General features: G+C 43.4%; 1 protein-coding gene across 3 annotated transcripts; it reads right to left on the bottom strand.

Moving 5' to 3' along the window:
- Positions 1 to 892: 892 nt before the first annotated feature.
- vwa5b2 (von Willebrand factor A domain containing 5B2) lies at positions 893 to 24,533 on the bottom strand. 3 transcript variants are annotated; one of them, XM_036138092.1, is made up of 22 exons: positions 24,397 to 24,533; positions 23,941 to 24,124; positions 19,773 to 19,946; positions 19,166 to 19,378; positions 17,194 to 17,419; positions 16,953 to 17,110; positions 14,536 to 14,667; positions 14,317 to 14,441; positions 14,026 to 14,202; positions 13,813 to 13,923; positions 11,891 to 12,093; positions 11,318 to 11,432; positions 8,988 to 9,173; positions 8,495 to 8,711; positions 8,080 to 8,414; positions 7,747 to 7,984; positions 5,351 to 5,686; positions 5,139 to 5,276; positions 4,450 to 4,578; positions 3,896 to 4,001; positions 3,630 to 3,753; positions 893 to 2,517 (listed from the first exon to the last, which is right to left on the bottom strand). In XM_036138092.1, the coding sequence occupies exons 3-22, from the start codon at positions 19,909 to 19,911 to the stop codon at positions 1,756 to 1,758; spliced, it is 4,170 nt and encodes a 1,389-aa protein (XP_035993985.1). In that variant the 5' UTR covers positions 19,912 to 19,946; positions 23,941 to 24,124; positions 24,397 to 24,533; the 3' UTR covers positions 893 to 1,755. The 3 variants fall into 3 exon arrangements, with proteins under 3 accessions (XP_035993985.1, XP_035993986.1, XP_012709093.2); XM_036138093.1 differs by having other exon boundaries at positions 3,896 to 3,998; XM_012853639.3 differs by having other exon boundaries at positions 8,080 to 8,411.
- Between the last annotated feature and the right edge of the window lie 1,010 nt (positions 24,534 to 25,543).

The following is a 25,543-nucleotide window of genomic DNA, read 5'->3' as shown; positions in this document are numbered from 1 at the left end:
GGCTTCTGAAAAGTATGTCCATGTCTAAGCACTCAATACTTGGTTGGGCATCATGGCATGGAGGCGATCGGCCTGTGGAGCTGCGTAGGTGTAATGTAAGGCCAGATTGCTTTGATAGCTGCCTTCAGCTCGTCTGCCTTGTTGGCTCTGGTATGTCTCATCTTCCTCTTGATGACAGCCCACAGATTGTCTATGGAGTTCAGGTCGGTGAACTTTACTGGCCAATCAAGAACAGCAGCATTGTCGTTGAACCAGCTTTTGGCCCATGTGTAGGATTCATCTGTGCGTTGTAGCTCTTGATGCTCAGACTCCAGCCTCAGTCCACTCTTTGTGAAGCTCCCCCATATTTTTGAATGGAGTTTTACTAGACAATCCTCTCAAAGCTGCATTTCTCCCTCTGCTGCTCCACCTTTTCCTACGACACTTCTTCCTTCCACTCAATTTTCTGCTAATATGTGTGGGTCCAGAACTCGGTGACCTTTTATGATTTACCCTCCTTATGAGGGGTGGTGATGACTGTCTTCTGGACATCTGTCAAGTCGGTAGTCTTCCCCATGATTGTGTCGCCTGCTGACCCAGCATGAGAGAGTTTAAAGGCTCAGGAAACCTTTGCAGGTGTTTTGAGCTGATTAAGGAGTTTCAAAAATAACTTTTTCACAGTATTTTAATTTACTGAGACATTGAGTTTGGGTTTCCATAATCTGTAAGCCTTAATCATCAAAATTACAAGAAAAGGCTTGGAATATATGTCACCATGTTACGTATAACAATTCTATATAATATATGAATTTCACTTTCTGAGGTGACTGGCAAATAATATAGCACTTTTACGCGATTTTGTTTAGATGTACCTGTATGTGGGTGGCTGAAATCCAGACAAAATAAATCAAGCACAGGTCAAAAGTTTTATTCCTTTTTGTTAATTTGTACACAGTACAACAAATGCTTAGCTTCCATTATGCTTTGTTTTTATTCATATTTATTGTGTAAGCTAATCTTTCATCTGTTTATCAAACACCCAACCTGACAATCATTGACTGACTCGTACACATAACACAAACTCAGAGCTGCATTCTAACCTACGAAAAGCTTATTCAGATGGTCAAGGCATTCCTGTGTTTGCATAAAGCTAAGTTACACTAAAAAGGTCACTTTTGTTAAATTGGTATGGATTTGGCACTGGCTTGCAGTATCAGCTGATAAAGTCTAGTTTTTGTTACACAGTCGTGAAAAAAGGAGGACCCCGCACTAACACCCTGTGTCTTTCTGACAAGCTGGGGCTTATGGGTATTTGGAGATTTAACATCAAACATGTAAAGTAACAGAAATTAAACGACAAGAATAAAGAAACATTACAGAATTCCACGTAAAATGAAATGAAAACACAAAGGCCAGACGTTTGTGAGGGAGAATGCAGACAAAGACCAGAACTTGTGTAATAATGTTCCACATGTTCTGGTCTTGTGTAAAATAAGGATGTTTTGCCTGTGAAGCACAGAGGTGGAGGAGTCATGATCTGCTTTGCTGTAGTTGGACCTGGTGGCTCACCATCACAGAATCCATGACAGTGGCAGGAAATAAGGCAGTAAATCCACCAAGAACCTGCTGACAAGAAATGGAAAGTCAAAGGCCAACGTTTCGCTCAGTTTCGTTTCTATCTTTGAGCAAAATCAAAATCGATATTAATATCTGATGAGGCGTCCTAATTTTTCCACGACCGTGGTTCTGTTTTTTGCACCTCCAGAGCTGATTGTCTCACATATTATTGGGGTTATAACACAGCATGTTGAGCTTAATGTTCTCATCCCAGTGGCGCAGCAGCAGAAACAGCTGCCTGGCTGCTCCTCTTAACCCTGCCAGGTCCACTCCCTCCGGCAGCTTCTGACAGCGCAGCCAGGAGTCTGCTTTGGCCGCCACCAGCTCCCACTCCATGAAGTAGCCGGCACACCGGTGCTCCAGCCAGGCCAGGGCCACAGCGGTGGCCCAGCTCGAGCCTTCCAGATCCTCCTGGGCCAACTGGCTGCTGCCCTGGAGGTCTGACGGCTCTGCAGAGGACCCCTCGCATATATCTGTCTCTGAACCGCGGCCGCTGTCTGCTTGCCCGAGGCTCTGGCTGTGAGAGGGGCCGATAGACAGCTCTAAGGAGCCCTCCTCAGAGCTCGGGAGGTCAGGGGGCGAGGTGACGGGGTCTCGGTCCGACAGGTGTCTTCGCAGGAACCTCGACTCCAAAATCAAGGGGTTGTCGACCGGAGTGTGGTGGAAAGGAGGAGCGGCCGGCTTGGCCAGAGAGCACGAGGAGGGAGAAAAGGTGACGTGGTGAATGCTGGGGGCGCCAGGAGGCTTGGCAGAGGTGGATAAGGAGGGAGCGCTGGGAGAGGTGCAGCGGAACGCCGGGCTGAGGCTACGTCGGTGAAGGCTGTAGGGCGAAGCTCTCTTGAGGCGGTCCAGCGGGATCTGGACGCACTCCGAGTAGATCTCCGTCAGTAGAAAAGCTCCTGATGCAAGCTGTAAATGCACCTGAGAAAGAGCCATAAATTATTGTTAAAACTAACAAAAAATGATTTATTGTTTTAAAATTCAGACATGTGGACATGCTGTAAAATATATGCACTCAATACTCGGTTGGGGCTCCTTTAACATGAATTGCTGCAGAAATGTGGCACAGTGGCATAGAGGTAATTAGCCTGTGGCTCTGCTAAAGATGCCAAAGAAGCAAAGGTTGCTTTGAGAGAGGCTTTCAGCTCTGTTGGGTCTGGTGTCTCTCATCTCCCTCCTAACAATAGGCCATAGGTTAGAGCTGGGGTTCAGATCAGGCATGTTTGCTGACTGACAAGAAGAGTGATACTACAGTTTTTAATGCAGGTATGGGTAATTTTGGCAATGCTGGCAGGGACCAAGTCCTGCTGGAACATGAAATCCGTTATAAAGCTTCTCAGCAGAGCTAAACTGATCTAACATTTCCTGGTAGACAGCTCCACTGACTTTGGATTTCATAAAACGAAGGATTTCACCACCAGCAGATGGCATGGCTCGGCATCATCACCTCCAGTAGAAATGTCACACTGGATCTCACACCACTTGATTTCCAAATGAAATGTAACGTTTACTTTTATCTGAAAAGAGGACGTTATACCACAGAGTACCAGTCTAGTAATTTTTCTCCTTGGCCTAGCTAAGATGCTTCTGATGTTGTGTCTAGCTCAGGGCTAGCACTTACTTGGCACAAAGTAAGTGAGGGTTGTAGCCCTCATTCCTGGACACGTCAGTGTGTGGCGGCTCTTGAAGCTCTCACAATAATCTATTGAATTGACTTTGTGTCACAAGCCTCTTAAAGCAGCAGTTATCCCTGTTACATGTGCACCTTTTTATATATACTTCACTTTTTCCTTCCACTCAACTTTCCACTAATATGCTCAAATATAGCCAGGTTGTAAACGGTCTGTCTGGTGGACCACTGTCACTGTGTTGTCTGTGACTGTGTAGGCCGTGATGTGCCATAAAAATATAGTATATAATACTATAGATAAAAATCAAAATGCAATGTAATTAGTACATTATCAGTTACTTTCAAAAATGAAAGTAAACTATATGAAATGGAGTGGCTTGTGCAGGATGCTGCTCCTGCTCACCAGGGGCTGGTAGTCAGGAGCTTCACTCTCAGGTTGTTTGTCGGACTCTGCAGATAAACAGTGAGACTTGAGGGGAACCTGCTTTCCAGATGAAATAGAGGACCTGAGTCGACCCAGCTGGAACCTGGAAATATAGGAAAAACAAACTTTGAAAAATGTAATTATAGAAAGAAACGGGACTTGGACGGTAACCGCCCAGATTGTGACTTTGCTGGAGTCCTACTTTTTACACATTTTCACAAAGCTATGAATTGATGAACCTTTACCTGGTGCTGAAGAAGCTCTCCATCGACTTGCTCTCTATAGACCTCTGCGAGCGATTGCATGACATCTCTGCTGTTACAGCAGCCATGGAGCAGTATCCACCTGCCTCTGGGGTGGATTGTTGGGAGAAAATAGGAATGTTTCAGGTGTGCTGGGGTGATTGGATTTCTTCCTAAATATAAAATTATAGGAATTTTTCTTGATTTATATTTTCTGGGGGTTTCTGAGGAAACAGGACAGAATTTCCATTATTACGAGCTTGACTCGTTAAGGTTGAGGTAGAATTTTAAAAAAGGACAATTAAAATGGTGCTTCTGAATGGGAATAAAGATCTTTTGTAAATATATATGTATTTTCTAATTTCTAGCACTGCAAGGTATGTGAGGCAGGAAAAGCTCCATCCCTGGGGTATATTTTGTTGAGTTGACATAAATGTTTAATAATATTCTAGGATTTAAGCTTACATGAGCAACGTTTCTACCTGAGAGAAACACAATGATTGATGTGAAGTCTGGCTAGCAGAAATAGGTGTGGGTATCATTTTGCTGTGGTCTACCTGTTAAGTTCCAGGCGTCTTCGACCTCGTCCCTTTCTCCACCAATCCGCTGTCTTCCCAGACCGGCAGAATAGACCTTCTGCCTGCGTCCCAAAGTCTGAGAAGTTTGCTTGTTCCCTGTAAGAATCCCTGCAGGTACAGGTTCATCCCAAAAACGAGGACATCGTGAAAAGTTTTTTTTTTCAATCATTTAAGAAAAAAAACGTATATATTATATATAGATTTATTACACAAAGGAACAAGTATTTACAAGCCTTTGTTTCTGCAATTTTAGGGATTGTGGCTTACAGAAAGCTCACTGTCTCAGAAAATTTCAGAACAGATCAATAAAAAAGGATATTTTAAGCAGAAACCTTCCACTACAATTTCAGCTGCAGGCCTTTTGGGCTGTTTCTATCAACGCTACACACCCACAGACTCTTCTTTGCAGAAGAGAGTAGAATGGAGAGAATCTGTGAATGGCAATTTTCAAGCCTCACCACAGATTCTCAGTTGGGTTCAGTTTTGGACTTTGAGGATCCTCTTCCACATGCTTGCCGTGGAAGAGGGCAAGCCGTGGCTGATCAGAGCTTTCTTCTGAAAGCTCTGATGGAGTAAGTTATGGAGTAAGTTCTGTATACTTCAGTACACTTCTAGTATCTAAAATGATGGTGAGGCTTTTTCACAGCCCGTGTATCTCTGCGTTGTACCTGTGTTTCGGACGTCCGTGCTCTCTGGCAAGCCTTTGTTTGTGCTACCATCTGTAATGGTGAAGGCCGTGTACATGCACACGATGTTACAGTGCTTGCTTGTCTGGATAGCCTTCATGCGATACCGTTTACCCGACCCTGAAGGATACCAAACGTAAACGACAACACAGAAACAGGGACATCGCTGACAGTGTGTGTGTGGCAGTCATCACCGTGCCCAGTGTCGCTCTCTTTCTCTGCCAGTTTTTCAAAGTCCCTTATTACTGAGCGAGCCGTCAAGTGGTGAATGATCTCCTCCCACGGCTTTCCTGCGTCCTCCCCACCAAGTCCACATTCGGTGTTCCCCGTGATGTTCTGGTCCTCTGGCGGCCAGAGACGGCCCACGTCCACAGTGACCTCCCAGGACACGGGCCTACCGCTCAGCAGGCCGTGAATGATGGAGCAACACTGACCCGGGGGAGGATCTTCAGGATGAGCCGCGGTGAACAGATCCTCCGGGTCAGTGAAGCTCTCCCAGTCCAGGGGCGAGGCAGGGAACAGGAGTCCATCTGGAGGAACCGGAAGAGTAAGTGGACAGATTCCTTTAAAACCATGTACTCCTATTTTGATACAACGTATAATAAGACAGACATGGCTTTTTTTGATCACTGATACTAGGTTAATCAGACTTTAAAAAGAAGTTAGTATTACCAACATCAGGCGTCACCAACATGGTGCCCGGGGGCACCACACTGCAAAAATAGAACTAAAAATAAGAAAAATCTTCTTGAAATGAAAGTATTTTTCCTTGATTTGAGCATGTAAATAAGATTATTTGCCAATGGAATAAGATTTTTGCACTTAAACTAGGGACAATTCGTCTCCATCATCTTATTTCAAGTGCTGTATATCTAATTATCTTATTTTAGGGTTAAAAATACTCATTCCATTGGCAGATAATCATATTTACCTGCTCAAATTTAAGGGCAAATACATTCATTTCAAGAAAATTCTACTTATTTTTAGTTCTCTTTTTGCAGTGGAAGTAGACCCTGAGGGCCACATGTGGTGCCTACCAGCCTATTCTAGAAAAAGTCCAATCCACCAGTGAGCTGCAGCTAAAACTTTATTTTATTCCAATACTCTTCCTGTTTATTCACACTTTCATGTATATAGTTTAAAAAAAGTGACAATATCTATAACAAAGCATGGAAAATTTGCTTATTTTACATAAATTTAAGGTTAACTCTGATTATTCTGGTTCACAGGTCAGTACTGGTAGCCCTTCGTATAACACAACACCAATGAAGTAGCTCTTACTTTGGAAAAGGTTGGTGAGCCCAGACTTATATCTTCTAAATACTAGTGTGTGTGTGACGTTATGTTAAAATAAAAAGAAAGTAGCCAAGATATCAGCAAGAGAATTGAGGACCTCCATAAGTCTGGTTCATCCTCAGGTACAGTTTTAAGATGCCTGAAGGCGTCGTGTTTATCCATCCATTTTCTAACACGTCTATCCCTCGTGCCTATCTCCAGCTGTCAGTGGCCGAGAGGCGGGGTACACCCTGGACAGGTTGCCAGTCTATCGCAGTCGTGTTCATCACTTTAGACAATTATACGCAACTCCACAGGGATTTTCAGTCATCATAAAACTCTGGAAAGAGACGGGTTCCGCGTCATAGGAATGAACCTGAAACGGTGTGTAGTTTTGCAAATAAACCCCAAAACAAAAGCAAAAGATGTGAAAATATTGAGTGGAAGCTGGTAAGAGAGGGTCATTATCCACAGTGAAATGAGTCCTGTGCAGACATGGGTTGAAGGGCACCTAGAGAGGAAGAGGCCATTAAAAGCCAGTTCGCAAATAAAGACATAAAAAATCACCCTAATTCTCTGAGAGATGTCTTGCTATATTTGGAGGAAAAAGGGGGAAGTTTTAACGCATATCAAACTTTCTGAACTGTGAAGTACGAGCGTTGCAGCAGTACGTGTGGGTTCTTCGCTAAAGGACGGGCTGGTACACTTTGTAAAATTTATGGCATCTCCAGGAAGGAGCACAATGAGGAAATACAGAAAAAAAATAGTTCAAGATATAAGTGAAGAAGTCAAAGCTTTGGCACAAATGGATCTTCCAATTGGCTAAAGACCCAAAATATGCAGCCGAAGCAATTAAAAAGGGCTTCGGCAACGAGTGAAAACCCTTGATCTTGTTCTCATGGAAAATTTGTGGTTGCAAGCCGGTGTATGTTGAGCAAGGCATGCAAACCTGATCCAGTTAAACCACCTCCGTCAGGTGGATTGGGCCAAAAGTGCAACAGACTATAGTGAGAAGCTTGAGGAAGGATGTACAAAAAAGTTTGACCCATCTGTTTAAAAGACAGTTTAAGAGGCAATTTCACCAAAACATATTCTCTTGTTTTGGTGTTCTTGCATTTAGCAAATGGAAATAACTGCTGTAATCCATAACTGACATAAAACAGGGAAGGTTAATTCTGATTTATTGTCAAACATTCATAAAAATAAATTTTTGTGTGTCGTTTTGTAAAGGATACATAGAAATCTGCTTTAAAGTCCATGCTATGACCATGTGAATTAGGAAAAGTGGTTGTTTTTTGCGCTCTTTCGTACTCACTGGAGTCAGTCAGGCTTCTGTGGGAAACTGCTCCTCTTGATGGAGGCCCTGTCTCTCCATCACTTTCGTCCAGCCGTCCCCCAAGAGTCTGGTCAAAGGAGACCCTCTCAAGAGCTCTCCGCAGGCGATGCATTTCCAGTTCCCCCTGCGGCGATGAGAAGCTACGCGCAGCCATGGTTGAACGAGCCAATACTTTTTGTCTCCTTCGAGACTCCTCGCCTCCGTCCAGACGGCCGCTCTGGCGGCGCGAGAATGACAATTAAAGAAGTCCAGCCGAAGTTTAGACTACTGTTTTAATTCACCTGCCGGTTCAATTTACTATTTTATTCTTACCTTTTTGGCAACATTGTCAGGAGTTTCAGCCGAAAGGTTGAACTGCCAAGCTGGGTCTGCCCAGCGAGACAAGGATGATGGTTCCGGAGGGGCCATCCTCTCAAGGCCCTGCGGTAGAGACCCCGTTTCCAACACGGGACCAGAGGAGCGGGGGTCGGAAAGGAAGCCCCCACCCGCAGAGTCCGAGCTGGAGGCGTGAATGTGTGCGTGGGACTGTGACTGAAGGCTTCGCTCGCTGCTCAGGGAGCAATGAGTGAGAACATACTGCTCCTGGATGTAGGAGCTCTGCTGGATCCTCCGCCTTATGTCGCTGGACCAGTCCAGCTCCCCGCCTGCTTTAGACAAAGGGACAGCTGTGAAACATCGTGGCAACAGCATCTCCCCATCTAAATCAGTTTAGTGATCAGCGCATCACCTGGGCCGAGTCCAAGGTCAGCGTCTCTGGCACAGGAAAACTCGGACGAAATCTCCCTGGAAATTTCTCTCAGAGCCTCCTCCAGCTCGGTGCGGTCCGCGGGCATCACCGCGGGCATGAGCTCAGAGGAAGGAGGCGGTGAGAGCTCGTCAGTCGAATGGGTGAAAACCGAACCCACGGAGTCACGGTGCACACCTCTGCAGTCCCGACCCTGCCACTGGACAACCAAATGCGGATATTTTTAAGGCTGCATTCTGAAAAGTATTGACCCAGGGGTTATACTGGGTCATCAGGGTATCAGGGTAAAGGGGGCTTAACAGAAATGCTCACCACACTTTTCAGATTTTTACTTAAAATACATTTTAAAAAACCTGTTCAGAGAAAACACACGCAGAACAAGGCTAGTAGGTAGGAATGCTTCGGCAAGGAACTGTAGAATCCATGCAGACCACAATCAGGTCACGCTCTAAATCATATGTAATAGATAACATACCTCTGTCTTCTGTGCTTTGAAGTTTGTCATATCATAAAGAGTGCAGTATCCAACAAGGCGATCGCCGGGGTACAGAGGAGGAATTTCGTTTGGCGAAAGAAGGGCCTCCATGTTCTCTGGCAGGTACCAGTCGATCCGAACATCAGTCAGGACGGGTTCAAAGGCCTTCTTCAGAGACTTGATTAGCTGCAGCAGAGGTTCAAGTCACAATGTGTTCCTTAATCTGTTATGGCCTCTGCACCAGGATATATGGCAGATCTCTAGGTCTGCTAGCCACACCACAATCCTTGGCTGAGAGCTAAAGTTAATCAAGCTTTTTTCAGTCAGACAGCAATACTATTGAATGCTCTCTATTTATTTGTTTCATGATTGGCTTCTAGCTGCGTCCTCATTAAGACTAAGACAGTAGAGCACATCACCCCAGCTCTAAAGTCCTTACACTGGCTCCCTGTATCTCAGAGAATAGACTTTAAAATACTTCTGTTAGTCTGTAAATCCTTGAATGCCTCAGCACCTAAATACATCACAGACGTGTTGTCAGCGTATCAACCCTCCGGAACAGACATTCTGGCTCAAGTGTGCGCTTCAAACCCAGAACCAGAACCACACATGGAGAAGCAGCATTTAGTTTTTATGCACCACTTACCTGGAACAAACTCCCAGAGGACTATAAAAGTGCTTAAACCCTGAGTTCCTTTAAATCAAGGTTAAAAACCTATTTGTTTAGGATTGGCTTTAAATGTTAATGTTGAAGTTTGTGGTCCAACTTCTCTTCTACTGTATCTTAACCTACTGCTACTATTGCCCTGCAATGTGCTTACCGCTGCACTGTTTCCCCTCTGTCTCTGTAATGATTTTTCTTTTGCTTTTTTTGTTCATGTTCAGCACTTTCAATTGTCCTGTTACTGAAAAGTGCCTTATAAATAAACTTGCCTTGCCTTCTAGTTTTCTATTTTGGCCTGCTGTTTTTCCAACACAATTTTTCTGTGCTTTTTTTTCTCTATTCTCAAATGTTTCTCTGTCTTTAAATGTTATCTTGTGAAGGGCATTGTGGTTTCTGTTGAGTGGAAGAGGATTTCAGCAACCTGGGAAGTTCTAGTGAGCTCTATGCCCAAGAAAATTAAGGGTGTGCTAGAAAATAATGGTGGCCACCAGAGAGGGGTAGTGACTAGTTACAATTACTCAGTTACATTTACTTCAATTAACTTTTTTGAACAAAATGTGCTTTTAGGAATTTCTGTCTACTCTACCCACCACCAGTAACTCAGTTAGATAAAGAACAGGCATGTTTTTACCAAAAATGCACTGGAGAGACAGCTACATTTATGTTAAAGCTTCACATGAACTTTGTTGTTTTAACATTATTTTCTATGCTGATCTCACGGAGCCATTTGGAGGTCAAGTGAACATACAAGTAAATAGTAGGTATTGTCACTGGAAGTACTTTCCACTGTTCTAATATATATTATATGGCCAAAAGTGTATGGGCACACCGGCAAATGAATGAGTTCGGGTGTTCCAATCACTTCCATGGCTGGAGGTGCATAAGGTTTGGTGTAGACAAACTTGACAGACCTGTACAGAGTCCTGACCTCAACCTCACAGAACATCTTTGGAATTCACTAAAACTGAGACTGCAATAACTGTGAACCCCCTACAAACCCTGAGGAAGATGTTTACAAAATAATACAAGTTCCTATTGCTGGGAGCGTGGATCCATCAACAATTTTGACCCTATAGATTAAAAATAGGACGTCATCAAAATTCAGGTACATGTATAAACGGATGATAGAATACCTCTGGCAATTTAGAGTATATATATATATGAACTGATGTAAGCATTGGTTTGTTGGGAAATAAAAGGTTTAGGAAAGTTTTTGTTCTTCTTTGTACTGCACGCTTGTTTACTCTTACTTGAGAACAATTTCTGGCTACTCAACCCGCCTCCGGGTGGCCACGCAATATATTCACATTTTTCGGAACAACTTTTGCCACTTTAATTAAAGCTCAACCCACTTTTGTTGCCAGCGGCTGAGGTATTAATAGCTGTATACGTTATTTTGAGGGGACATCAAATTTACACTGTTATGCAAGCAGTACACTGACTGCTTTACATTGCATCAAAGTGTTACATCTGCAGTGTTGTCCCATGAAAAGATATTATAAAATATATGCAAACTAACTTCTGTGAGATACTGTAACAACTAATGGGATTATGTAAAAAATGAAATGCCTCCTACAAGCGTTACGCAAAAACAGCGAGGATTTCACTGTAACTGCTGTGTGATTCGTGTTTCTCCGGTAGGTGGCGCTGCAGTGCTGGTGCTGACCTTTGGCTGGAGTCTCTCCTCATCATAAAGGAACTCTGTGGTCCCGCCAGTCAGTTTGGCAATGCCCTGCAGGAGTCTCCTGCAGGCCCGGGGGCCAAGGCCGAAGCCAAAGCACCTACAGAGGTGACAGGGATATTTAAGAGTTGGCTTTAAAAACATCAGACTCAGGGTGAATCAGCAACATTCATTGAAATCAGATATGAGAATAAAGAGCCAGAAGCAAGTGCTCAAATTCCAGAGGGACAGTCGAGATGCCTTGGAGAAAGTCAGTCCACCAGGAGAATACTAATGAGGCATAAATGGAGTTATTCTGCATGGGGGAAAACTGATGGGAGTGACTCTTACTGCGGAGCAGAGCACTTAACAGGATTACTGGGCGGTGCTGAAAAATGTCTCAGCCCTTTTTTTCCCCCCGCTGGTTCCTCACTTCAGCTCTTGAATATCAGCCTGCTTGTGTCCCAACTTGTTTTATATATCCCCACAACAATCCCTTCATTGCCCACTGTGAATTTTGGACAGCATGACAACCCCACCCCATTCAGTCAGTGTTCCCTTCCTTGCGGGCTTCCATACCTGCCAGCACATGTGTTTCTGCGAACCAGCTCCAGCACCTTAGCCACATTGCTGATGGACCCGTCGGTGATGATGAAGACCTGCCGTGGATACGAACGCTGCATGGGCTGCTGGTAGAGCCAGGACAGCGCCCCCTGAAGGTTGGTGCCGCGCATATCTGCTCTCATCCTCTGGACGTACTCGTAGGCCTGCATTAGGGTTACCTGGATTCACATAGCACATTAAAACGTGGACGCAGTCAGATCTGTTGTAAAGATGCAAACGACACCTGTTCCACCTGACCGCCAGAGCAAACAGCCCCACGAGACTGGCTCATTGTCTGACGCGAAGTGCCCCACATAACCTGCGAGAAAATAATTAAGTCCGCTCCGCTCTGATAAAGAGAGCACAAACATGTAGACGTTAGCGCCTGCCTTAGTTCAGACCTGTGGGAAAAAAAAAAAAAAAAAAAAAACTCCCTGGCAGGACAGGAGACAGAAGGACATCTCCTGCCCGAGTGAAAATGCATGAAAGGCCACCATATGGTGTGGAGAATGTGCAAAGACTGTTTGTCCTTCCAGCCCCTGGTCTGGATAAAACCTGATACTCTGCTACTAAGGCAACCCAAGGAGAAGCCCTGTGGCCAGATTGGAGAGCGGAACAGATAGTCCAGCGTGGTTAAACAACATCGACATTCAGGAGGCATGAACCAAGCGATGCATGCGCCACGTTCTCTCTCACACACAGACGGAAGAAAAACAACAAGCATTTGCAGCATTGTGACCTCTTACAGCGCCGACCGTGAAGGTTATTGCAGCGTCTGACACATTTCTTGGCATCTCTAGTACAGATGTTTGAAAAGCTTGAAAGCAGATTCACATTTCACTGCAGTAGTGCAAATCTCACGCTGAAATGTTCAGAAATAAACCAAACTGAACCTGTGTTCAGAAAGAACTATTTTAACACAATCACCAGCGGCACATTTAATGATACTCCTGCTCTGTGTAGTTTGCAAAAGCCCCTGTTTTTCTCTCATACTACTTCACCAGGACCGATTTTTAATCATTCCTCTTTGCATTCGTAGTCCTGGATCTTGTCTTATGGTCTCTTCTCTTTAGCAAAGCTCACATGTTTCTGTGTGATTTATTTTATTTTATCATTTTACAGCCAGTAAGGAATTTCTGTGTCGACTTGGCTATGGGGTCATTATCCTGTTTAAAGATCCAGTTATGGTTTGCCAGTTTCTAACGGGGGGTCACCAGATTTTCATTGTTTCATTGTTCATCAAGTGTTATGATATTTCCCAAAATGCCACATTACCTAGCACTTTACCAAGGTTGCCAGAGCCTTTGGTGGATACATCGTAAAAGGTCTTCCTCCATATGCAACACTTTTTTTTTTTTGCTTTTGGATGTTCATTCTTTTATTTATGTCAAACCCAACTTTTTTCTGTCTGACTTCCCTCCCTAGCATGTAGGTGGTGTCATAATGGTCGATGCACAGACTTAGCGATCCCAAGACGTTGCTCTACCGCCGCTCTAGTGCTCAAACAAAGAGCTTTGGTCATTTTCTTACCTCTCTTGAGGTTCTGATCCCCGTATTTGGTGGAAAAATTAAAATGGGTCCCGGTGCAACCTGGCAGCCAGGGGCTAAAAGAGAGGGGCCTCTGTGTCGTGTCACGTTTGGACCCCAGAGAAACAGGAAGTCAAGGGTTATTAAGTACCTAGAAAGTCTGATCAACGTGAAAATCCGAAATATAAAGCAGAAACTTCCTTCAGTTACGACTAACTCTAAAGGGATTCTGTTTAGTTTTTATATCCTGACACCAAACGTGTCAGTTGAAGACTTTTGACACATTTTCACCAGAGGTGCCAATTAATGTGACCGACCATGGAAACAGGACAGAGGGAGGAAACATTCCTAACAAACTGTGTAAGACTAACATCAGTGCAGAGCTTGCTGGAGGTAAACAGAGGCTTGATGGTGGTCCCAAAGCCAACTATGTTGAACATCGTACCAGAGGGTAGACTCTTCAGGGCCACCGCCATGGCTTCCTGAGGAAACAACAAGTCAGGTCCAGGAGTCAGGTCCAGACACGTCCTTCATCAACATTTAACACAGAGATCGTTCTTCAGCCATTTTACAGAGCATCTCACCTTCACGCGAAGTATGCTGGTGCCACTCATGCTGCCGCTGCGGTCGATCAGGAACAGCAACTCTCTGGTGGCTTTGTGCAGCTCCAGGGGCTCAGACAGTAGGTCGGGACAGAAGTTGAGCATGAGGACGGGGCTGCAGAGAATGTCCTTGTGGTATCGTCTCCGGATGTACTCCAGCTTCATGACGGCAGCAACAGTTTACAGAGAGATAGAACAGATGTAGGTGAGCCTGAAAGAAATACCAAAACGAGGAGCAAAAGACCAAAGTGAGTAGCACAGAGAGCATTTCACCCTTCTCTCGGGCTCCGCGTCTTTGCGGGTGTATCGGACGTAATCGCGGCGTGAGCAGATCTGCTGCTCGTACTGGCTGAAGGACAGGCGGCCTCTCTCCAGGATGACCAATGGGCTGTGGGGTTCTGTGGGATGACCAGACACTCATGTAAGAAAGCCCACTGCTCGTGAGTCGGGATGTGTTGCCCAACCTTTCCCTCAGAGTTTCTCCCTACTCACCACTCAGGTGTAAAATGATCTCTATGTGCCTGTCGTAAGGATGCTCCTGAGCCAGAGTGATGTAGGTGGCAGACGCACTCTGGGCACCGGGGTCGGCGTCTGCCCTGAGAGCATGTGTAGGGCTCTCCAAGCCTGCAAAGCGTAGCAAAGAGAAAAAGTTGATCACGATGATCACTTTAGGAGATGTGCAGTGCCTTGCTGAAGTATTCGTATGACACAAGAGGAGGGTGGGAGGGATTTTATATGATAGACCAACACAAACTTACATTAAAGGGAAGGAAACTCTTACATGGTTTTCAACTTTTTTTGACAAAAACCTGGAAAGTGTTGCACTCTGTCGCACGGAGTCACCTCTTTGTAAGAGAACATTTCGCTGGATATTCACCTACAGCTGTTTTATGATACGCATCAACCATCCCTGCACCATCAGCCAGACTGGACGCTGAGCGTGTGTGAACGTCAGCTTTCAAGCCTTGCCACGTGTTCTCAACTGCATCCAGGTCTGGCGTATGAGTCTGTCTCTCTGAAACATGCGTTATCTGTAGTGTTGCGCCGATGCCATTTTTTGGCCCCGATACCGATACCCGATACCTGGCTGTGCAGTATCGGCCGATACCGATTCCATACCGATACCATTACTTTGAAATTTATGTGTGTGTATATATGAAGAACAGCATACAACTTGGATGTAAAATAATTGCCATCATGACTTTGTCAAGCTGCTACCTTATTAAAGCAGGAAAAAGACTAATACAAAGTGAATCCCGTAGAACTAGTGAGTGTCGGGAGAGAGAAGGCTGCGTTCAAGTGACATACAAACATAAAAATGGTATCTGTGACCTATTTGTTGGTACTCGCCAATACCGATACCACCATTTTAGTGCGGCATCGGCGCCCCGGCCGATACTGGTATCGGTATTGGTGCAACACTAGTTATCTGTGAAACTCGGGAAGGATTTTCTCCATACACGACATCTCGGTGCATTTCAGACCGAACCGAAATGAGCGTCGTGGTGCACAAAGTTCAGTGCAGCGAGGACGTTCCAGACCTCGATAGAGTGGCGATGGAAGCCATTTACGCCAGACGGGAAAAACCAAAATTAAATAGAGGAGGAGGCCTCAGATTTCAGCTTTCAAAAACATATGGTTCTACATTGAGCCAGATGTCAGTTTCAAATCAATTCGCACCTTCTTGTGTGTGACCGAACATCTCTTCGGCATTCAGGCTAACAGCGGCACCAACGGCCTCCTATAGATAGGGGAGTCCAGATGTGAGTTTAGATCTGCAGAGCGCCGCTTCTCCTGCAGCTGAAAAGCTTTTAGCTTCTCCGTCCCTCGCTTTGAATTGAGAAATTTGGATGAAGAGTGAAACATTTCAACTACAAGACCTGAAGTCTATTTGTTTTGTTGTTTAACCGTTTTAGGGTTGGCCATGCCCTGGATGACTGAATCTTCGCCAAGATGAACATCCTCTGACCTAAACAATCCCATTGACGCTCTGACTGTATGTTCATGGCTGTTGTGCTGCTGGAAGGTGAAGCCCCACCTCAGGTTCTACCAGGTTTACCTCTAAAGCACCATACAGCCGCCACCATGGAGTTCTCAGGGGGTCATACGGCATCAACACTCGTGACTCGTATTGTTTTTTATCTAGGCCAACGAGTTTAACTTTGGCCTCATCCGAGCAGGGGATCTTCTTCCGCATGCTTGCTGAGTCCCCAACATGGCCTGTGACAAAGCAGACGTAGCATCTAGCTTTGCTCTACCAGGGCCTTGCCACTCTTCCAGAAGATGCTGAGATCTCTGCTCCTCCTCTGGAGTTAGAGTGAGCCTGTTGGTCGCTGCTTTCATTCATTTGCTCAGCCTCTCTCTTTGGTGGTAAAGTCACTGCTGCTCTCTTTTCAATTTCAGACGACAGATTAAAAGGTGTTCTGTAAAAGGTTGAAAGCTTTGGGATATCATTTTATAACCGCACCTTGCTTTAAAACGTCACCCCAGCTCTATCCCTGCCTTTTCTGCAGTATTATTGGATTTTTCTTGATGCTGTTTGTTCACTGAAGTTCTCTCACAGAGGCCTTCACACAACAGATGGATTTGTAATAAGATTAAATTACACACAAGCATTTTATTTATGTATATAAAGGTAAAGAGGGCTAAATAAAAATGCATGGCTCAATTTTCAGGTAACGTAATAATACATCAAAGTGTGTGAATACTTTTGCAAGGCACTGTGGCCAATCTTTTGCTGGCCAATCTCTTAGTGCTTCGTACTCTTTGCTCTTGCCATGTTGTGACTCACGCTTTTCATGGGAGCCCAATAATTACATTTTGAAACGAGACTGCCTCCTGCTCCAGCATTTTATAATCATTTAGTCAAGAACTACTGAATCAGGCTTATTTTGGAAGACAGACGGTACCAGCCAGCAGACAGGCGCCTCTAACCAGCAGCTGGAAGTTGAGTTCATACGGTGCCAGGTTGACTGCAGGGCTGGTAAAGAGGCCATGAGAGCACTGCTGCTCATAGTCCAAGGCCCGGTCCGGTTTTCCTGAGCTAGCACCAAAGCAGCTGGTTGCCCTGAGAAGAGAAATGTATCAATCCACGACACATCTATTAGGGTTTTCCCCGTAAATTTACAGTACAGTAATAAATAGAATTACCCCGTTTCCTCAGACTTTCCCCCATTTTCACCCTTGCTTGCCGTCACCTGGCCAGTTACCACCGGAGTAAGGAGTGTCGGATAGACAATGCGGATTGCTCCATTTTCCATAGTGGGGAGTTCTAGTGTGGTGCTGATGACAACAGACACTATATCCATGGGCCCGATGACTCCACAATCCACAATGAAGGTGGTTCTTTCCAGGTCTTCATCCAAAACCAGGTGTCCTTGAACAGAAAACACACACATCATTGAAATCATTGAAATATCCTGGATACACTGTTGCCAATTTAGCTCAGCTCACATACAAATGAAACGAGCAAACTCAAATGTGTATGTTTTAAAGAAGAATGCAGCATGATATCATTCCAGCCACACAATGACGAACACGTAAACATGAAAACGGATTTGTATGTCTGAAAGTGAGAAATATGTGATCCGCCATCAACAGGCCAGGAGTCTGGCTTCCCCAGATTGGGTTATTTGCTGGTATGGCAGACAGGTTACGGTCAATCAGCCAGTCTAATACAGATTGATGCAGATGTGCACGCCGGTCCACAGCAATGGAGGAATTATAAAATGACCATAAATTGTCCTTTATGCAAGATGCTGCCACATGGGCATCGGGATCAGTCAAAAATCACAGGAGCGGAGTTTGCTAATCATCTAAAGGCAGTTTGGACTACAGTCAACAATGTGTTTACTTCTGCTCTGAATAACTAAATCTTGCAGACCCTTGCAAGAGAACATCTAAATTATTTATACTTTGATTAAGAAAAAAAAAAAAATTGAGCTCTTTAGCATCAAGTTGATCCAAAGAACACATCCCCACAACCAAGCACAGAGATGGAAACATTATGCTTAGGGACTCCTTTCCTTATAATGGTGGAGGATGGCGTCCCCACATTGAGAGGCCGATCAGATCAGATTTACTCTTAACTTTTACATAAGGATTTCATGGCCCTCCAGTTGAAACAATGTTTCTCTACATTAAATACAGCTGCCACAAAAACTCAAAACTGTCAATTTGTCGAACCCTCTGTCAGTGGAAGAGGGCTGGGTATCTGACAAGGATGGCTCCTGGGGGAATTGATTTCTGTGCATGTTTTGGAGCATCTATCCATTCAGGATCTTCCTAAATGAGCCACAGATTGTCTTTGAGCAAAGGGATCTCTTCATATCCCTACTGGATGGATATCAAGTAATTATTATAGCTATGCTGTATGTGGAACAGATCAGGTTGGAAAGGGGGTTTATTTTGTCATTACGTTTTAAAAGAGCATTCCAGACTCGACAATCTGTATATTTTTGCTGTCAACATACTCAACTGACCATTCTGTTTTACTTTTAAATGGACCTGCATACCTGTTATAAATCTCATTATGATGATGGGCTTGTAGGTCTGAGAAAGAGTCCACAGTTTTATACCTACCAAAACTGACAACTTTTATCTGAATCCAGCACTGAGGGTAAAGTTTGTGTCTGCAGTCCTCTGATGCTGGCTGCAGTAAAACCATTGCTCTGAAGCCTTAATTTGACATTTGGCATTTTGCAAATTAGGCCTTTTTTCCTGCTCAGTTATTTCCTACATTACGGCAGAGCAGAGGTATTGTTGTGAATAGATGACAGCAGCAGAGAGAACTATTCAGAACTCATGGGGATTTAAGAAATGTAAGAGATTTCCCACTCTTCAGAGTTTTATTACTGATTGATTTTAATCCCATGCAAAGCAGAGATAGTTGTAGATTGTCTTATCGGCTCTTGATTTAGAGGAGGTAGCATTACTTCAGAAAAGTTATTTACTAGTTAGTAATGTTTAAAAACTAATCAGTGCACTTTATCCTGAATAACTGAATTCTTCAGTATAATGTTGGTTGACCAAAAACTTTCCCTGATGATTGATGATAAATATAGGACAATCTAATGAATTTCTTTGTCTTTTACGTCTCTGTCTTTTCATCCATGGTCCTCACCGTTGGTGCATTGTATGTCCAGACCAGACATCTGGCAGCAGCAGCTCCACTCCTGGCCTCTCCCACAGTGTCCATCAGTAACAGGGCAGCACTCCAAACAGCAGTCCTTCAGCTTCCCTCTGCTCTGGATGTGGACTCCCACCAGCCGCCCTGCAATCATGGCCTCAAAGCCCACCACGACCTCTTTTTCCTCCAGAGGGTACACAAACACACCTGAATACAGAGAGACAGCAATTCCAGGTTGTGAAAGGCTCTCCAATCAAATCCTCTGAACTAAACTGGGAAGATACATTAAGTAAAAAAAACAACAACAAAAAAATCAGTTTGGAAGTAAAGAGATTGCTTATTATTTCTCTGTAAAGCGTGTTAACTTTAAACGTTTTGCATTCAAATGATATAACCTCAGTTGTGAGTCGTGGTCTTATAGGAGAGTATTTTCGGTGTTCCTCAGAGATCAGTCCTTACATCTCTACTCCTTTCTTACAGTTTCCACAGTACATATTTCCATAACAGTCTTTAAAAAAAACACACCTTAGTGCCCCCACAAAACCCAGAAAGGCTTATTGCAACACTAATCTCAGCTCAGAGAGTAATACTGAAAGCTCACCTTCCACGGACTCGGTGTCAGCATTGGCGTACGTGAGGTGTGCCGTGATGCCCATGGAGCAGCCGTTGGCACAAGACTTGATGCAGGAGGCCTTTAATAGCAATGGGTCCCATGTAGAACGGTTTCTCAGGCCCACCATGTTTTTTTTTTCAGTCGCAGAAAACCTTTGATTTGCTTAGAGCACAAAAGCACAGCCACATAGCTCAGTAGGGATACAGGAACAGAAGTATGTAATTGTGCATTTAAAGTAATTTCTCATTCATCATACAATCACAATGAGCTTTGTTAATCTAAACCAGCCTTCTGCTGCATCGGTTAAGACCATAAAACATGAACCTGATCACTTCTGACATGTATATATGCAGGTCAGGGTGGTTTATATAAGCACACATGGGCTGTTGGATATGCAACCATGCCGTCTCCTGGTTTTCAGCTCTTAGCAACCGGCTCTCACAGATTGTGTAAAACAGATTTGGTCAATCATTAACGTTCTCACTTGTTCCCCTATGCATCGGCACAGCAATCAGTGGCCGGTTAGTATGCAAACCCATGTGTCCCCCGCAACTATGGTCCGACTTACACTCTTAACTCCTATGTGCATGAAGTTTCCGTTTCAGTCACGGTGTACAAAATGATTCAGAATGATTATCTGCCCCTAACATTTTCTGGAGCAACAGGTGCTGAGATGGGTGTGCAGATTACCCACCCAGTGGTGTGTGTGTTTGCTGTGATCCAGGTAATGGTCTTCCCACATCTACCTTTCTAACAAGATCAACAGCAACCATCTGGCTACTGCTCTCTCGGCTCATAACAAGCTAATAAATGCCTGCTTTGTTAAAGTCGGGTGAATGTCAGATTGCGTGCGACGCACAAAGGATGTAAGGTGTGATAAAAATACTTTATAGAGAAAAGATAATTAAATCCTGAAGTAGCTGTGACCGCGTAGAAGATTAATAAACGCACAAAATAGTGGCCAGTCCAGGCACAGATTTTGATAAGGATTACTTTCAGTGCGGTAAAAAAAGTATTTGCTCCCTTACAAATTGTTCCTGTTTGTAGTTTTTTAACCCTTAATAGTTTCAGATGAAATACACTTTATTTTAGGCAAAGTTAATCCACGTAAATTGAAAACACAGTTTTAAATGATTTAATTTGTCCAGACATACCTGAAGCTTTATGAAAACGTGATGACTGGTTGTTCCACCTGCTGACAATCGCTGCCTTCAAGTGTTTGCAGTAGCTGGTAATGAGCCTTTTACATTGCTTTACGTCAATGTAGTCAATGCATGGGAGAGTTTTTTTTTTAAAATTTGAACGTCTTTAGGTTCAGATCATAGCTTCTTGGTCAGATTCAAACAGAAGTGGAAAGTGACAAGTGGCATTTGTTCGCGTTAGCGTTTTTGTGTACTTTGTTCGGTTTTAAGTAGTTTACAAAAGCTGAACTTTTATTTGTACTTAAGTATGACCGGATTTAAATATTTTACTCAGTTACCTTTGAAACACATCAGTTATAGTGTAAAAATTTAAATTTAAATAACAAACAAACATCGGAAGCAACAGCGGTAATCCATCGGGTCAGAGTTTAAGTCAGAGTTATCAGATCCCAGCATGGAGGCACATCAGTCGGATGTTAGTGGCGCTAACAAAAACACATCAACGACGGTTGAGAAGGAAGAAAACCAATGGCCATATTTAAGGGACTAGCTTAATAGGAAGTACAAAGATGGCAAGAGCTTCAAAATGCAACTCAGTTTGCCTAAAGAGATCAAATTATCTGAAAAACTAAGCTCCATTTTCTTGCACAGCAGTACATGACGTGCTAATGTTTTTTTTACTTGTTATTTATTGTTTAATGTTGTTACTGGACATAATCGAAAGCTAAAACTAACATCATTAGCTCTGACCAGGTAGCATCTAATTGCTGCACGTTGGAGTCAATAGTATCTGGTTTAAGTTCAAGACTTTTACCATATAAACATACTAAATAATATTTTTTACAATTAATTTAAAAATCTGTTTTACATCTAAAATATTAATAATGTCATATGGTGACATGTTTTATTTTAATTTTTATACCTGATGTAATGGGACGCATTCCTTCCAAAAAATGTTCACTGTCTTTACAATTCAGTCCTGCCTATGATTAATAAACGGCTTAATAAAGAATGCTCTGCCAGCTCCGTGAACTTCATCGACAATCGTAAGATTTTCTGGGAGCACTATCATTTTTTCAGACGCAATGGAGTTGGCCTGAATCAAGATGGGGGAAAAAAAACTTTTCGCTGCCAATATTATCAGCGCTGTTAACAACGTAAAGTAATTTCTCTAAACACAGGACGACGTAAACAATGACATCACGGTCCCAGCCAAGATTGTAGAAGGGCAAGCGCAAAGCCAGCAGATGCACACTGTTCCTGAACAAGCCGATAAGCGGCCGTCTCCCAGAACTCCAGCTGGAAATGGAGCTGAAAGAGGAGGGAGAACACTCTTCTGAGTGCCCAGAAAGCATACTCCAACAGAACCACCTGGGTGAGATTTCTCAGGACCACTTCCACTCTGCGTGTCTGACGTTACACCTATGTTCCTCCAGAATGTGTCCAAAATGTTTCACTTTTGTCTTGTCAGTCTCCAATGTTTTCCCCAAGTGTTGGGGATAATCAACATGTTGTTGTTTTTGTCAAATGTGAGATGGTCCTTTGTGTTCTTTCAGGTCAGCTTGGATGTTCTCCCTGGAACTCTCTCCTGGATGAAGCTTTTGTCCAATCTTTATAATTTGCTTTAATCTTTCTCTTCGATGAAACCACCTAGAGCCATTGCTGTCAGTGACTCTCTACTTTTCCTCTAAGCACTCCATAATCAGTGCTTCTGTGTTTTTTGTTGGTGTGTGTGTGTCTGCTTTGCCTTCTTAAGCTCCCAGTCAGTTGCAGCAGATGACCGTTAACATGGAGCCTGGTGATGCTGGACGTTCCTCCCTGTTATAGTGAGGTGTTTCTTTCCACTGTCGACCCATGTATGCTCAGTATGAGGGATTGCTGCAAAGTGAACACTAAGCAAAGACTTGTCCACTGTTGGTTCATGCTTGTGCAGGACGAGGGATGGCTGCAATGTCAGTGAAATTTCTACCAATTTCTACCAACTTATTTCTAATAAGTTGAACCTGACTGCAGCGTTTAATATTTATAATCAAATTGTATTGTATGTCCTTGACTGAATAATTTTGCTGTGAAATGACACTTTATGAAACTAAAAGTTAAATTGGATGAGTCGATGGTGTGCTATTGGAGAAAGTTTGGTCAGCCGGACTGTGGAAGGTTCAGCTCTGTTTCATGCTTTCTCCGTTTCTGGATAAAAGTTCCCTTTGGTTCCCTGGTGTCCAAAAAGCCTCAGAAATGGCTTTGTAACCCTTTCTGGACTGATAGGTACCAGTGAATTTGTTTCTCATCAGTTCTTGCATTTGTTTTAGATCGGCCTGATGTGCTGCTTTTTGAGATCTTGTAGCCTACTTCATGTTGTCAGACGGGTACTATTTAAGTTATTTCTTGAGTCTAAAGCTCCAGCACTAATCAGGCCTCTGTGTGGATTTTTGAACTGAACCAATCCATTTGTTTAATCAAAGTTAATTCATGATTTAACAACGGGGCAGATTTCATAATTTCCCATAGTGCCAGGATTTTCAGATTTAGATTTTATTTCCTCTCTTAATAAATGAAATCAACGTTTGAAAACAGCTTTTTAAAATTTATGTTGCTTATCTTTGTGTGTGTGCCTGTGATCTGACATGTTTAAATGTGACCAAAGCAAAAAAAAAAGGAAGTCTGTCAGGCATTTACTTTGTCACATAACTGTAAATGCTCATATTTAGAACTATATATATATATATATATATATATATATATATATATATATATATATATAGTTCTAAAAACGTGATGGAGTTAACTGCACATTTTGACAAAAATATTGGCAGAAATGCAAACTATAAGCAATTAGATCACATGCATGTCCCACAAAGTAAATATTCCATATTTGCACTGTGATCTTTAATTAATTTGTCTGATGTTTGCCCGGTGTGGCTGATCAAGCAGTGTGGGCTGGAAAACTCTGCAGCCACCTGCTCTCAGTTACAAACCTCAGACAAGAAGCAAAATAATAATTGGAGAACACTTACTCCACTCTTCAGCGCGGTGTCAGATAAGGTGCCCCAGTGTCCCGTCTCCGCATCACTCCACCATCACATCTGCTCCGGGTATTCCCAGCTATATGTTACAGGACGTTTCCTGCTAAGTGATTGCTGCTTTCTCACTCTCTCTCTATTTCGATGCCTCCCTCCCTCTACAAATTTACCAGTTGTCCTGTATTAGGAAAGTCAATATATAAAGCAAATCAGCAGTCTTGAGCATAAAGCATCATTTTCACATACAAAACTCTTCTTTCCAGTTAACCTGGGGGATATCAGACGGATGTCTATCGTCCGCCTATGTAAGCCATAAAAATTGGTTTTGCGGCGTAGGAGGATCAGACAAACGGAAAACTGACAGTAATCCAAAGGTGGATATGCATGAACCTACTTTTTTTTTTTTTTTTTTTGGAAAAAAAAAAATCCTAATAAAGGTCATCTGCTTACCTGCATCTGTCCTGGACCGACGAGCTGTTACAAAACCATGATCCTGAACCTGCTGTTCAGGCACAAGCTAACACACAACGGTAAGTGAGGCAGAGTCTGCTTTACATCCAGACAATTGGCCGTGATGGTAGCAGCACCATAATTCATGGCTAATGGCTTGGCTACAGAGAGGAGAGGAGGGGTAGGGAGGGGTGTGTGTGTGTTCAGCCTCTTCCAACAGGTCGCTCAGACAGCAGCAGGCAGGGGTAGGTAAAACCAGCAGCATTTCAGACCTCCCGTCTCCGCCTCAGTGGCTCCAGAACAGCACAGTGAAATGGAAAAGTACAGTCACAGGTGCGGGAAGAAAGTCTATACTTTGTTGGGTGGATTTTTAATTTCTGATTTCTTAGTTCATACATTTCCCAAACAAAATTTTTTTCCCCCCAAACAGGACATTAATATTTTGCTTATTATTCATCCGTCCGACTTGTTTCATGTCAGTCCTGCAGGTGTGTCTTGTGCCTGAGTGAGGTAGACGCATACAAAGAGAAAAGAGGGCAGAAAAGGTCAGAATAATGGAAGGTATCCCTCAGGACAGCACTCCATCTTCTCTTTTGATGTCTGTGTTGTTCTCTTTTGATGTCTTGAGTTAGTTATATGGTGTCACTATATTTTTCCTTTGTTCCATTTCTTTTGCACTTATGAATAAGTATGAGGAAATTTTGAGTGACAAAAATGCTTCCGTTTCCAAAACTATCTGTCTTTGACTGACTGTGTGTTTGTCAGATAGGAGTAGTTATTGTTTACAATCTCTGTCCCATTCTGCCACCATGTGGCCTCTTTTATTTTATCTCCATTTTATACTTGTTTCTGAATCCCTTTTTGAATTGTAAGTTATGTTTTCCTGCATGTCAGCCATCCTCTTTGGAAAAGGAGGAATACATTGAGCGTCACTTGACTTTTCTGCCAGCGTTAGATTTAAAATTGCTGAATGATGACAAAAATGAACAGCTGTTATCCCTTTTCTCACTTCGATGGTTTTAAGGCACTGACTGGCCATTTATGTCACAAAAAGAAAGAAACATGCAGCCGTGGAAGAACAGGAATGTATAATATACCTACAGTCAGTTCTGTGGTTTAAAGCATTAGGTTATTTATAATAAGCCAG

Source organism: Fundulus heteroclitus, chromosome 6 (genome assembly GCF_011125445.2).
Source record: "Fundulus heteroclitus isolate FHET01 chromosome 6, MU-UCD_Fhet_4.1, whole genome shotgun sequence".
NCBI lineage: Eukaryota > Metazoa > Chordata > Actinopteri > Cyprinodontiformes > Fundulidae > Fundulus > Fundulus heteroclitus.
The sequence above is the reverse complement of the archived record's forward strand: the minus strand, read 5'-3'. Positions and strand labels throughout refer to the sequence as shown.